The sequence below is a fragment of the Elephas maximus genome, chromosome 9 (assembly GCF_024166365.1).
Source record: "Elephas maximus indicus isolate mEleMax1 chromosome 9, mEleMax1 primary haplotype, whole genome shotgun sequence".
NCBI classification, from domain to species: Eukaryota; Metazoa; Chordata; class Mammalia; order Proboscidea; family Elephantidae; genus Elephas; species Elephas maximus.
The window spans coordinates 10423034-10438062 of NC_064827.1; the positions used below are offsets into that span (position 1 = coordinate 10423034).

At 45.4% G+C, this 15029-nt stretch overlaps 1 protein-coding gene across 1 annotated transcript in view; it reads left to right on the plus strand.

The window, feature by feature from the left end:
- Window positions 1-15029, plus strand: part of PGM5 (phosphoglucomutase 5) — a 190423-nt gene that overhangs the window by 146241 nt on the left and 29153 nt on the right. Inside the window, exon 10 of the mRNA XM_049895222.1 lies at window positions 12414-12548. Within this exon, the coding sequence (XP_049751179.1) occupies window positions 12414-12548 (135 nt within the window). The remainder of the gene's footprint in view (window positions 1-12413; window positions 12549-15029) is intronic.

The following is a 15029-nucleotide window of genomic DNA, read 5'->3' on the forward strand; positions in this document are numbered from 1 at the left end:
GTTCGACATCATATCCTGTATTGGCAGACGAGGGTGGCCTTGGGTGAGGTGCATTGGCTGGGAATCGAACCCAGGTCTCCCACATGGAAAGCAAGAAGTCTACCGTGGAGCCACCCTGGAAAGCCCTCCATGGGAAGGTGATACTTAAGCTGCACTCTGAAGAATGAGTGGGAGCTGGGCCAGGTGAAACCATCTTATCTGACAACATGCTTTTCTTCAATCAAGTGTGGTTTTATTTGGTTCCTCAGCTTTGCAGATAAACAGCCGACATTTCCTGTGGGCAAATGGATTCTCAGGGGTCTTACAGTACCTGTGATGGTAATTCCGAACGTCAGTGCTCATCCTCCAGTCCTGTTAGATGTGGTAAATAAAGACAGTTGGGCTGTATGTTGCACTGACTATGGCTTTTGGTGCGACACCTTGGAAACTATGGATTTAGAAAGGGTTAATTTCTTACTACAATTTTGAATAGCTGCTTTTCCTGTGATTTATCTATTTGACCTTCTGTGTTCATAACGACCTCTTGGCTGATTTGAAAATGGAGTGGCGAACAGTGTTTCTGGTTAGTTGGGAAGTTCTCACTCCCCTGCTTCCAACAACCCAGTTTTGTTACAGTGAATTAGCTTCTCCTGACGCCCATAGATTGCTTTAGGACTGTCTTCCAAAATGTGGGGGCAGAGCCTTGCTAAGATGTGTAGTAGAATCTAAGCATTCTGTGACGGCATCACGGTCACTTCCTACTGAACCGCTAACGTTTCTGTGTAGTCAGGAGGCTGAGCACCCCCAGGAAACGTTGATACAAAAGGAAAAAGCTCCAAAGGATCAGAGGAACCGAGGGAGGAAGCTACCCCTGTGTGTCTGGGTGCAAAGGTCCCAGAGCTGGGGCTGGTGTTGTACAAACAGGGATCAGCAGTCCTTTAGCAACCAATCGATCAGTCATCAATCAGTCAATGAAATGGGGACATGGAATGTCTGTGACCTAGTTCTATTGCCCCACGTTTGGTCATTGGAATCTGGATGTGTACAACAAGTTCCCGGGTTAGGAACGAGATCCGTTCCTAAGTGTGTATTTAAGTCAAGGTTGCAGGAGAGTCGGAACAGGTGCATACGGCTCTTATCTAGCCTTACTTTACTGCAAGAAAAGGCTCAAGGTCCTTTCAATGATTTAAAAGCTGCACATGCAGCAAGCGAAGGTGACCATGTTGAAGACTGATTGTGATGAAGACTGTTATCAGCAGGAGTTGGTTCAGTTGTTTCAACGTGAGGGCAAATTTACATAACATTAAAGGGCAAGTGTTAGTTGTCCTAAGTAACCCAGGGACTGTCCGTCACAGCTTTCAGCCTTCGCTCTCGTTACATAGCAGAGTCCTTGAGTGGTGCCAATGGTTAAGCACTTGACTGCTAACCAAAAGGCTGGTGGTTCGAACCCACCCAGAGGTGCCTCAGAAGACAGGTCTGGTGATCTGCTTCTGAAAGGTCACAGCCTTGAAAGCCCTATGGAGGACAGTTCTGCTCTGATACACATGGGGTCACCATGAGTTGGAATCGACTTCACTGCAGATAACAATAACTCATTACTTCATGTGGTTTTGGCTAGATGGGTGCTTTAAAAGAGCATTTACAAGGTCATTTCACCTTGATTTCCCAGATAGTTCTTTGCAATTGTTGGCCCTCATGGGTGCTAGTCGGCTGTAAGAAAGGCTAGATGGGCATGCTGTGCAAGAGCAGGGCAGGTGAGTACAGTTGCACAGTGAGAGCACTGCACAAAGCAGGTCTTTGCACACGTTCCCAGGAAGTTATACATAAGAATCACCTGGGGATCTTGTTAAGCTATAGATTCTGACTCAGTATATCTGGGGGTGGAAATGCAAATTCTCAGCCAGAGTTCAAATCTGAATGAACTGGCACAAAGGTACCCAGCCTAACAGGGGAGGAGAATGGACACCCAGGCAAGCCAGGAGGGCAGATACTTTTCTGTAATGTATGTGTCCACCTGGAGATACAGTGTCCACCTGGAGATACAGTGTCCACCTGGAGATACAGTGTCTGCCTGGAGAGGGTACTTTTTTGTAATTTTTTGTAATCCACTATATGGATTAGCTGCTGCCCTGATCAACTGCTTTTGACCTCTTGCTTGCTGCTAATTCTTTGCCGTAAACAAAGAAAAAGGGTAATTCTAGGTCATCCTTTTTCACGGAGAGAAGTGTCCATTCACTCCAAATCTCTTGCTTTACAGACTGCGTGCTTTCTTCTGTAAAACGTGCTGCAGATGTTACACGGTAATATTTTCACCTTGAAGCTTTCCAGATAAATCATTGGGATTTTCCATGGGAGATAACATCCCATTAGGCTCACACTGTCTCTCTCTTTCCCAAGCCTGTCCTGTCTCCAGGCTCACATGCCTGGTGTGGCCAAGGGGCTTATGGGGGACATCGTACCAGATTGCAGGGCTGTCTGCTGTCTCCCCCTGGAATGCATCCTAAGTTGGGATTTGCCTAGCTCAGACGCTGCCAAGGAGCTGTTGGTAATATAGAGTTCCTCCTTCCCCACCTGGCTGCAATATGTCCTCTAGTCTCCAAGCCAACATCTGGCCGGTCTCCATGCATTTAGCAACTTGTAGGTTTCTCTGCATGGATTTACGCAAAGGCTGAAAAAAAAATTCAGCATTCGTTTATTATACATTTATCAGATACGTGCTCTGTATATGACACTGGGCCAGCTTTGGGGACCAGACGAAACCTAGGAGCTGTTGTTCAAACTTTTCCCATGGGAAACAATGTACCAATATCAGCAGTTTCATATGGTTCAACCTAAAATGATAAACTCGGAGTCAGGGAGACCTGGTTCTACCACTTACTAGTTGTGTTGCCTTGATCGTGTTTTTTAACGTTCCCTCTATTGTCAGTAAAAGAAGAAAGTGTCTGGATGATTCTAAGGTCCTTCCTTAAGGAACTCAAGGGGCTCAACTGACCAACTTGGGAGTATTTTATTGTCAAAGGAGCCAGTTCAGTAGGAAGTATGGAGAATATTTAATGGTACAATAAAATCTGCAAAAGCCAGAACCTGTATAAGGCGGAAACCTGTCAGAGAAGGAAAACTCAAATTTTCCCACTAAAACAAATGATAGAAAAGTGGTAGGACTACACCCTGTCAAAGGTGAAAAATATGCGGGACCCAGAAAAACAAGGCAGCCCTGTCGAGTTCTGGCTCTCACAGGTTTCCCTTTAACATATCCATGAGTCTAGTGCTGATTTCAGAGGATCTAGTTTGGAGTCCTAGGTGGTGTAAATGGTTATCTTAGCCGCTAACTGAAAGTTTGGAGGCGCAAGTCTACCCAGAGGCACCTCGCAAGAATGGCCTGGTGATCTGCTTCTGAAAAACAGCCATTGAGAACCCTATGGAGCACAGTTACTCTGACACACGTGGGGTTGCCATGTGTTGGGGTCAGCGTGGCGGCAACTTTTTTTTTTTTTTTTAAACAAAGTTCTTAAAATAAAACTAATCTTAATTCTGCCTAACTTAAAAATAAATATGTACCACTGAACCATGAACCGCCTGTGTTTTATTTAGCAATCTTTTGTAAAGTCTAGGTTGGAAAACGAGCCTAGTACCATTTTCATTAAAAGTTTAAAATAATAATATTTATATGGGGAAAATGCACTTAGTTACAAAGTGTTTTATAATTTTCAAAGCCCTTTTCAAATAGATTTTCTGATCTGATGCTCACAACAACGCAATAAGCTAGGCTGTATTAGTTTTCATCAGCTTTTTAGGAAACTAAGGCTTAGAGGTGGTTCAGTGGTAGAATTCCCACCTTCCACACAGGAGCCCCGGTTCGATTCCCGGCCACTGCACCTCATGTGCAGTAACCACCCATCTGTCAGCGGAGGCTTGTGTGTTGCTCTGATGCTAAACAGGTTTCGGTGGAGCTTCCAGACTAAGACAAAGTAGGAAGAAAGGCCTGGCAATCTACTTCTGAAAATCAGCCAGTGAAAACCCTATGGATCACAATGGTCCAATCAACAGCAGATCATGGGACTGTGTAGGGCCAGGCAGCGTTTTGTTCCATTGTGCATGGGGTCCCCATGAGTTGGGGGCTGACTTAATGGCAGGTAACAGCAACAGCAACAATAGGAACAAGGCTTGGGGAGCTGTCTTAACTCACTCAGGACCACCGCCAATAAGTGACCATGCAAGGATTCTAGCTGGGTTTTCCAGTTGTTACTCCCGTGCCATTTCCACCAGACTGACTCTCCATAAACAGTAAACCACAGTGGGGCAATTTAATTCCCTAATGATAAATGGAACCACCTGGCTGGGGTTTTGTGTGGAGATAGCTGCATGCAGGCAGGGGATGCGCAGTTGTTAACACCCATTCTTTACTGGAACAAACTAAGGCGGACACACACCCACCTTGCTCCCTGAGGCATTCAGCTCCAGGCACCGGAAAGGAAGAAAAATGCTAGGGTGGAACTGAGTGCCCTTTTGATCACCCCTTCCGTGGTTAACATTATCTTCTAAAGAGGAGGCATTGTTTCCCCTCTCTTGAGCTCCTGATGCTATGCCATCCTGCACATTACAGCCACCATGACCGCTGTGGCTAGGGAGGCCCGGATTCTTTTACCTGTGCTCCGAGAATTCCTTAGGAGATGGTGCTGGTAAACAATTAGCATCAGAAGGCCCAAGAGGGGCACCCCTAATGGTTCTGCTGCTGATGAGGTACCAGGAGGGGCTTTCAGGACTCAACAGCGAGTTTTATTAGTGCCCCTTCTTGTTACGGCCCTCCTAAGATCCCAGTCCATTGGTAGTGTATTTAGAAAACCTTAGACCTGGAGGGGGTCTCCCTTATGCTCATGCAGTACATGGAGTCCGGTCATTTTATAGATGAAGCAGGACACAGGGAGAAAAGAGGCTGAGGCCATGGTTTCCAACTTTGTCTGCATATCAGAATCCCAGGAGATCTCTTAAAGCCCCAATGCCCACGTTCCACCCCATTCCAATTAGATCACCGTGTCTGGGGTGACAGCCAGGCACCAACTCTTTATAGAGATCCCTGGCTAATTCCGGGGTGCAGTGAGGCTTGCAAATTAATGGCTAATGACTTGCCCAAGATCACACAGCTGGGACAGGAGCCATGGTTCAACTCCATTGTTTTCAGCTAAAGCTGATGCTAGTCCTGGAAAGGGACAAGCAGATGCAATAGAGTGGCTTCCGTAGTAATGATGTGCCAGGAGGCTTCTATATTTATCTTTCACAACTACCCTTCAAGGTGGCTATGTCAGCCCCAGTTCACAGACAAAGAATCTGAGTGAGTTTTCGGTTGGCCTGAAGAAACATTTACCGTCAAGTCAACTCTGCCTCCTGGCGACCCCCAGCGTGTCGGTGTAGAACTGTGCTGAAAAGGTTTTCAATGGCTGATTTTTCAGAAGTAGATTGCCAGGGCTTTCTTTTGAGGCACCTCTGGGTGGACTGGAAAGCCCCAAGTCTGTGAGTCAGGCATCAGGCTGGAGGCTTCTCCTGACTCACATAGCTGCAGAGGCTGGAGAACCCAAGATAGGCAGGGCAGATGGCAGACTTCTGGCTCAAGTGCCAAGAAGGAGAGGTCAGATGATGAGGAGCTGAAGGCAGGATCCAGAGCAGAGCAAAAGCCTTCAAGCTTTGCCAGAAAGTCCATATATGTTGGATGGAGATCACACCCCCAAGGAAACTCCCTTTCAACTCACTGGAGGTGCTCACATTATATCTGATCTCATCATTACATAGCTGCCAAACTACATCATAACTGCCAAACCACTGAGAATCACGGCCCAGGCAAGTTGACACACAACCCTAACCATCACGCTGGTAAACAAGGCTTATGTGGCTCTGCCCTCCCAGAGCTTGTAGGAAATGAAGGGCCCAAAAAGATAACTCTATGATTCCAACATGTTAGGGTTAAGGCCGTGATGGGAACTTGCTTCATTCATATGCGTTGGGCCTTGTTTCTTCAAGAGGATTTGTGGCAGTGAAAACATACATAATGTAGTTATTAGAATATAAATAAGAAACAGAAATCAAGACAAGGGAAAATATAAATAAGAGAGTCAAGAGTAGAAGAAAAGAAACTTGGTTATGCAAATTGTAAGGATCCACTTGGGCCGAACCACAGATTTGGCGTTAAGGGTATTGGCAGCCATATTGGAAAGGGAAGTAGGGTGACTTACAAAGTTCTCATCAGAAACAAAACAAAGCAAAACAAAAGCAGTTTCTCAGGGGGAAGAAAAGACTTTCTTAACGCTAGGCTCTTGAGGAAATGCCTCATGTGCAGCTTCATGTTGGATCACACTGTCCCCAACAATATTCCCAGAGTGACTGCAACAATGGATTTTTTTGAAACAGTGCCTTAAGCGAGGATATGAAACTAAAATGTAATTCAAAAAATTCATTTCTGTCAGGTGTGGGTGGGCAGAAGGGAGTAGATTCGGTCCAGGTAGAGGCTAGGATGATTCTAGAGCCGGAACCTGGAATACCTGGGGGAGTGGAATTGGACACCCTTATTACTGTCTTTGTAAACATAATTTCTCTCTCCCGGGCTTTTGATAAGGCTGATAGTAATATTTTCTATTTTCTGGTGCAGCCCGAAGGGTAAGTATTCTGTATTGTGGATAAAGGGATGGTTTATACCAGAGGTCAGCAATCTTTCTCTGTAGATAGATAGATAGTATATATTTTAGGATGTGAGGGCCCGACGGTCTATGTCGCAATTAGTCATCTCTACTGTTGTAGTGGAAATGCTGGCGGCATAGTGGTTAAGTGCTACAGCTGCTAACCAAAAGGTCAGCAGTTCAAATCCACCAGGCGCCCCTTGGAAACTCTATGGGGCGCGAAAGCAGCCGCAGACAATACATAAGCGAATGGACGTGATCGTGCTTCCATAAAACGTGATTTACAAAGCAGGAGGCAGGCCAGGTTTGGCCCATGACCTGTAGTTTGCCAAACCTTGGTTTAACCTAAAAAATCAAAAAAAGCAGAGTATATTATAGGCATTCTTTTGTTGAAATGAAGGAAGGATTAGAAACGCAGTGACTTTGGCCTTGGCGTTTGATTGATGGTAGGTGAAGATACCAGCTGGAGAGAAAGTGGTTCATGCTAGCGTTGCAGATTCAATATGTTCCTTCTGGGAATTTGCAGACCCAGAAGCAATCTGACATAGCTCCTCACACATCACAGTGACATTCAACAAAGGGGCTCAGATGGTGGCAGTGCAGAACTGGGCTGGGTCTGAAAACCTGCCATGCCGTGTGGAGGAGATTCTGAAGTTCCTCACCTGGAAGACTCTCGCAGAGCAACATGGACTCTGTTACCACTTCATGACTGCTTCCCAGCAGGGACGGATTATCCAATAGGCAAGGTAAGCACGGTGCTGACCTTGTTTACCGGATCATCTGTAGTGAACAATTTCACATTTTCTCGCCACATCAAAGATTTTCTTTCTAGATATGGCTGGCATCTGTCTCTCTCCCAAACCCACAACACCTTTCTACAGAACCAAAACCTCTTTTCAAATGTACAGTCCCTGACAGGGATGGATAACCCAGTAAGCAAGGAGAAACCCATGTGAAATTGTTCGCTATAGGTTAGTAAGTAAGCACAAGTAAGCCTGTGCTTACCTTATCTACTAGCTAATCCACCCCTGCTTCCCAGGAAAGGGAGAAGACAATGTTGGATTATTTCCAATAGACTAGTATGTGCTAGTCAACCTTTGCCGTTGTTTAAGTGCACCATCTATTGCAGGCTACCTGATGTGGATTCTACCCCATCTCTATGAGCACGACATGCAATACAGCTGAAGATATGGTTATTCTCAGGAAAATATAATATGATTTCATTGTAAAATGGTTAAGCTCTCATCTGCTAGCCAAAAGATTAATGGTTCGAACTCACCCAGAGGTACCTCAGAAGACGGGGCTGGTGATCTGCTTCTGAAAGGTCATAGCCTTGAGAATCCTATGGAGCAGTTCCCATACACATGGGGTCGCCACGAGTTGGAGTCGACTTGGAGGAAACTGACAACAATAGCAACATGAGCAGATAACACATGTTGGCGGTTTGTCATGGCCCGAATCCTTAAATACCCCTCACTGACCATAAACTAATCCGGAAGGCCAACTGTATAACGGCAGCTCCCTTGAAGGGTTGAGTCTGTGAGGTCTTCAGTGACATCAGAAGAGGTGGCCCTAAGTGATTTGAAATCTGCAACAACAGGTGGTTAAGGGCCTCAGCCTTAGATATTGCTTTAGCCAAGCTATGGATGACTCCATAGTCCTGAGCACTGAGTTGTGTGTTCCACGTGGAGTGACAGTGGGGACATTGGCTTAAACATAGGTACCAGCTTGAAAAGAGTTTGCTAAAAACCTGTCTGTGAGTGAAATTGGCCTTGATTGCCAATTTGAACACCGTTCGGTGTACAATGCTTGCTGGGAAGTCAGTAACTGAGGCATTCGTCCCTTCTGAAATTTTGTAACCATTCACCCCTCCTGCGGCATAAAGTGGTTGAGAAAGTGTTCATTGCAGTCATCTGTTCCAGGCTTACGGAGGCAAGTCCTGCGTCTTCATCTCTATGTCCTCAGGGCTTAGCTCAGTACCTGGCCCATAAGAGCCACTCTAAAATGTTTGCCCAGTGAAGAAAAAAAAAAAAAAATTTTTTTTTCCTGGGAAATGTACTATACGATACTGTTACTTATACATCAGATGTATACGTGTATACACACACACACACACACACACAGAGCCCTGTACATATACATAATATTTATATAGCAATGTATATTTAATAAGGAGCCTTGGTGGCCCAGTGGTTAAAGTGCTCTTTCGGCTGCTAACTGAAAGGTTGGCGGTTCAAACCCACCAGTCACTCCTTGGGAGAAAGATGGGGCTGTCTGCTTCTGTGAAGATGACAGCCTTGGAAACCCTGTGGGGCAGCTCTACTCTGTCCTACAGGGTCAGTACGAGTGGAATCGACTCTTCGGTAATGGGTTTCGTTTTCTGGCTTTATTTTTTAATATAATATTATTATATGATATTTATGTAGCAAGTATATTTTATAGACTGTCATATATAATACTTATATAGCAAGTATATTAAATATGATATTATATATAATATTTATATAGCAATATATATTTAATATAATATTATACTATGGAAACCCTGGTGGTGTAGTCGTTAAGTGCTAAGGCTGCTAACCAACAGTTTGGCAGTTGAAATCCACCAGGTGCTCCTTGGAAACTCTACGTGGCAGTTCCACTCTGTCCTATAGGGTGGCAATGAGTCAGAATCGACTCGATGGCAATGGGTAATGGGTTTTTACATTGCGATATATATTTAATATCTTTTATGTACATTTGGAGCCCTGTTGGTGCAGTGGTTAAGAGCATGGCCACTAACCAAGTGGTTGACCCTTGGAAACCCTATGGGACAGTTCTACTCTGTCCTGTAGGGTCACTGTGAGCCAGGATCGACTTGATGGCAATGAGTATGTAACATTTATATAAAAATATATATTTAATATAATATTATATATTATATGTACATAGCAATATATATTATACATATGATATATGTATAAAATTGATAGTACATTAAAACCTGAGAAAGCCAGGACCTATATAAGGCGGAAACCTGTCAGAGAAGAAAACTCAAATATTCTTCAGTAATAGAGAGTGCTAGAAAAGTGGTAAGCTGCATGCTGTCAAAGGTGGACAACTTGCAAGACAGAAAAACAAGGCAGTCCTGTCGAGTTCCAGCTCGCACAGTTTTCACTGTAATATAAAATCCTGTTGGTAAAGCCAGTATCACAGTGAATGCTCTCCTGTAAGGGAGCTGTTTCCTTTTGCTAAGTAAGTGGTGGTTGACACTGAACCGCTCTAAGAAAGACTAAAGCTTTTTATTTGGGCATTGGTACAGAACATGTCTGTTGTTGTTGCTGTTGTTGTTGTTAGGAGCCTTCGAGCCGGTTCCAACTCATAGCAACCCCTGTGTATAACAGAAGGAAACATTGCCTGGTCCTGTACCATCCTCACAGTGGTTGTTATGCTTGAGCCCATTGTTGCAGCCACTGTGTGAATTCATCTCTTTGAAGGTCTTCCTCTTTTTTTTTTTTGTTTTCTACCCTAGCAGGCATGATATCCTCCTCCAGAATCTCGTCCTTCCTGATAACATGCCCAAAGTGTGTGAGACGTAGTCTCAACATCCTTGCTTCTAAGGAGCATTCTGGCTGTACTTCTTCCAAGACAGATTTGTTCATTCTTTTGGCAATCCATGTGTATTCAATATTCTTTGCCAACACCACAGTTCAAAGCCATCAATTCTTTTTGGGTCTTCCTTATTTATCGTCCAGCTTTTGCATGCATGTGAGACGATTGAAAACACCATGGCTTGGGTCAGGCGCACCTTAGTCTTCAAGGTGACTTTGCTTTTCAACACGTTTACGAGGTTTTTTGTAGCAAATTTGCCCAATGCAATGCATCATTTGATTTCTTGACTGCTGATTCCACGGCTGTTGATTGTGAACTCAAGTAAAAGGAAATCCTTGATAACTTCGATCTTTTCTCTACTTATCATGATGTCACTTATTGGTCCAGCTGTGAGGACTTTTGTTTCCTTTATGTTGAAGTATAATCCATACTGAAGGCTGTGGTCTTTGATCTTCATCAGTAAGTGCTTCAGGTCCTCTTCACTTCTAGCAAGCAAGGTTGTGTCATCTGCATAACACAGGTTGTTAATGACTCCTCCCCTAATCCTGATGCCCCACAGTGGTTAAGAGCTCAAGCTGCTTACCAAAGGATTAGTAGTCCAAATCCACCATCCACTACTTGGGAACCCTATAGGGCAGTTCTGCTCTATTCTGTAGGATTGCAATGAGTTGGAATTGACTTGATGCCAATGGATTGATGGCAAATTATGCCTACAACTTAAAAAGAAGAAAACCGCTTGACTTGTAGTACCCATGGCAGACATCACCAGATAGGCGTGGATCTGGTTCATACAACATGCATAATATATTTTTGACAACAACATATTCTCTACAATGGCAGGATGTGAGACCAGAGAAAGTTCAAGGGTCAATTGCTCAGGGGAGCTGTCTGATACCAAAGTTGCCCAAGACATCTATTTTTTCAGAAGTAACAGAGGACCAGATATACTGTTTTGTTTCCTCTCTTCCTTCCCCTGGCCCCTGCCCATACGCTTGTATAGAAGCAATTACTTTATTAGTTGCCTTAGGTGAGCACATTTCCTTCAACAGAAGATCACAGCATGGTCTTGTGGCCATGCTTTTTAAAATATCCCTGCGCTAATGAGAATGGGGATGTTCTGAGCCAAAAGCAAATGAAGAGAGGAGATTTAAGACTGGGCAGTGGGAAGATGCAACCACAGCCCTGTCCCTATGCCACCCTGGTGGCCAGGACTCGGGAACAAGGAGGACCAAGAAGACCCTCCAAACCAGCTGAGGCACCAGCCCTGCGTACTTCATTGTAGGGTCCATTTCTACCAGAGGAACCGGGGAATGACAAAGAAACAAAGAGAAAATGGGCTTGGAGCAAAGTCTAACCTCACTTGGGGGTCTCCGTGCCATGCATAATTTGTCTCACTGTGATAGATAAATCGCCTATCCCCATTGGTCTGTCCCTTACAGGGATAAACTTTGTCTTCATGGACATTTATTAAATATCACTCCACGTCCTTCTGGTTCCCACAGTACCAGACCAAGAGAACTTGAACATCCGTTCATAGTCTTGCTCCTAACCCTTCCCCAACCTTAACTGCAAAGTGATGGGAATAGAATAAAGAGACAAATGGATAGCCTTAAGTAGCTTCTTGTCGCCCCATGTTGTCCTATTTGGGTGAGTGTTCAGAGATAATTACACATTGCAATGAACCTGATTGCTTTTGGTTCACAGAAACATGCTGATTTCCGTGTCGTTGTTAGTTGCTGCCGAGTTGAACTCGGTCATGGCAGCCCCATGTACAACAGAACAAAACGTTGCCTGGTCCTATGCCATCTTCATGATCGTTCAGTCCATTGTTGTGGTGGTTATGTAGTGCCCTCAAACTTAGGGGGTTTATCCTCAAGCGCTCTGTTACACCATCTTCTGTTGTGATGCACAGGTTTTTATTGGCTGATTTTCAGAAGTAGATCTCCAGACCTTTCTTCCTAGTCTGTCTTAGTCTGGAAGCTCTGCTGAAACCTGTCCACCATGGTATTTGTCCCTGCTGGTATTTGAAATACTGGTGGTATAGCTTCCAGCCTCACAGCAACAGACAAACCACCACAGTACAACAACTGACAGAATACCACAGTAGATGGTAATCTTACCTGTGTGTTCCGTGTGTTTCCGTGTTCACTGATCCACTCTGGATGTTCTTGGTTGCAGGGCCTGAGGATCATTTTCTCAGATGCATCGCGGCTCATCTTCCGGCTGAGCTCGTCTAGTGGTGTGCGGGCCACCATCCGGCTGTATGCAGAGAGCTATGAGCGGGATCCCAGCAGCCATGACCAGGAGCCACAGGTACCACAGTAGAGCAGGGCTCCCAGCTCTGTATGTCTTGTTGCTTTGGCAATTTAGAGAACTCCTGTGGGCTTAACATTCCAGAAAGGCATAGTGACACCTCCCTCTGAAGGACAAGCTTAGAGTGACGCAGAGCAAATTCAATGTATTCATTGTAGTGTTTGAAACAAAATTTGCTCTCCAGCACCTATGATGAGTTTAGGTCAGCAGTTCCCAAACCACTTGCCACTCTTGACTGTTCTGTGGTTTGTTGATTAGGGTGACATCAAGATATATATATACGATAAGGAAATTTCAAGTTAAACTGAGTTAAGCCGGTCAATACTCCTTGGAACCTGGAATATGCTCACGGCCATCATGAATCTCCAGGTGTCTGGGAAACTCTGGGCTGGACCACGGGTGTTGAGAGGGCAGTATAGACGCTACTCTGGGGTTTTCCTCTGAGGTGGTGGCAGAGCCCACAGCGAGGGAAGGTGCTGCGGAGGCCTGAATTTCAGATTAAGGGAAGACACTGACAAGGTTAGGTGCTTGCGTTTGGCAAATCCCCTTGATGTTTTCAGCAGTAGAGCTAATTAAGGACTCGTTCTGATTGGCTGTTAGCTGCCATCAAATCGGCTCCTGACTCATGGTGACCCCCTGCACACCAGGATTGGACTGTTGTGATCCACTGGGTTTTCATTGGCTGATTTTCAGAAGTAGATCACCAGGCCTTTCTTCCTAGTCTCCCTTGGTCTGGAAGCTCTGCTGAAACTCATTCAACATCACAGCAACGCACAGGCCTCCACTGACAGGTGGTGACTCTGTGTGAGCTGTATTGGTCAGGAATCGAACCTGGGTCTTCTGTATGGAAGGCAAGAATTATACTCCTGAACCACCATTTAGAAGGTAATAAATGGCACAGCCAGAAGCCTTCCTATTCTCCAGGCAACGCTAATTAAACCATGATGTCAGATACTTCCAGATACACTTCTGGCTTCCCTCTGTCCTTGGTCTTTATCTCCATCTGGGTTTAGAAACAGAGTCCTTGATGAGAAGATTCCTTAGATGAAAACGTTGGTTCCATCTCCAGCACTTCTTTTGGGGAGAAGCAGAGAAGCGGAGGGGGAGTGGTGGCTCAGTGGTAGAATTCTCACCTTCCATGCGGGAGACCTGGGTTCGATTCCCAGCTAATGCACCTCACCCACAGCCACCACCCATCCGTCAGTGGAGTCTTATGTGTGGCCATGGTGCTGCACAGGTTTCAGTGGGGCTGCCAGACTAAGCCAGACCAGGAAGGAAGGCCTGAAGATTTACTTCTAAAAATCAGCCAGTGCAAACCCTATGGACCATGACGGTCTGATCTGCAACGGGTCACAGGGATGGTGCAGGACTGGGCAGCATTTTGTTCTATTGTGCATCAGCTCGCCATGAATCAGGGCCGACTCCCCGGCAGCTAACAACAACAAGAGAAGCAGAGAAGTACTCACTTCTTCTCATTTCTGAGTTTCTCGAAATGTCTAGTTATCATTTGCCATAGCTGCGCCCTGGATGGAACAAAAGACCCGGGCAGAGTTTCTTTCTTTGTCAGTAGTGGTTTTCTTCATGGTATCTTTCTTTGGAGACTCTCAAACACTTTATAAAATGGTGACGTAGATCCTCACACCTGACTCAGTAACCAGGAGATCTGTCTGGAGTAGCATCATTGCAGGTGGGGAGCTAGAGGCTGGGGAGGCTGAGAACTGGCCTCAGGGTTACCAGGGTGTGGGGGGCAAACGCGTGGCCCCTTCGTCTCAGGATTGGAGGAAGAGGGCCCGTTCTGCCAACATAGCCAGTTAGTGGGTGCATGTCACCCAAGATAGTACTAAATTGTGCAAGAATGAGAGGCTTACCCTCTCTTTCCGTGTAAAATTTGCTCTGCCAGCCTCTTGTTGGGCAGGGAGATTAAAGAACGGGCCTGAAAGTCCAGAGCTCCGTGCAGGGTGAGGAATGAGGGCCTGGCCTCCCCAGCAGTGACTCACTCTGACTCCAGGCTATTTTTTCTCAACATTTTTTACCCTATTTGCACAGGGTAAGCGCCAGTGGTATTTGCTTATTTTTATTTACCTACCACGCTGACTGCAGGAGTATGACGCCTGGGCCACTGGATGGATGTGTGTGGTAACGATCCTGTTATTTATGAGTCTCAGTAAGGTGATCTGGAAAAGCTAACTGGTACCAATTTTTTTTTTTTTTTTTTTTTTAAGGCTGAAAACCTCCATTAAAAAAAAAAAAGTTGCTGGCAAGTTGACTGACTCATGGTGACCCCACGTGTGTGTCACTGTAGAACTGTGCTCCGGAGGGTTTTCAACTGTGCTCCATGGGTTTTCAACTGTGCCCCGTAGGGTTTTCAACTGTGCTCCGTAGGGTTTTCAGTCATTGGTTTTTTGGGACTTAGATCACCAGGCCTTCCTCGTGAGGCACTTTTAGGTGGGCTTGAACTGCTACCCTTTCAGTGAGCAGCCA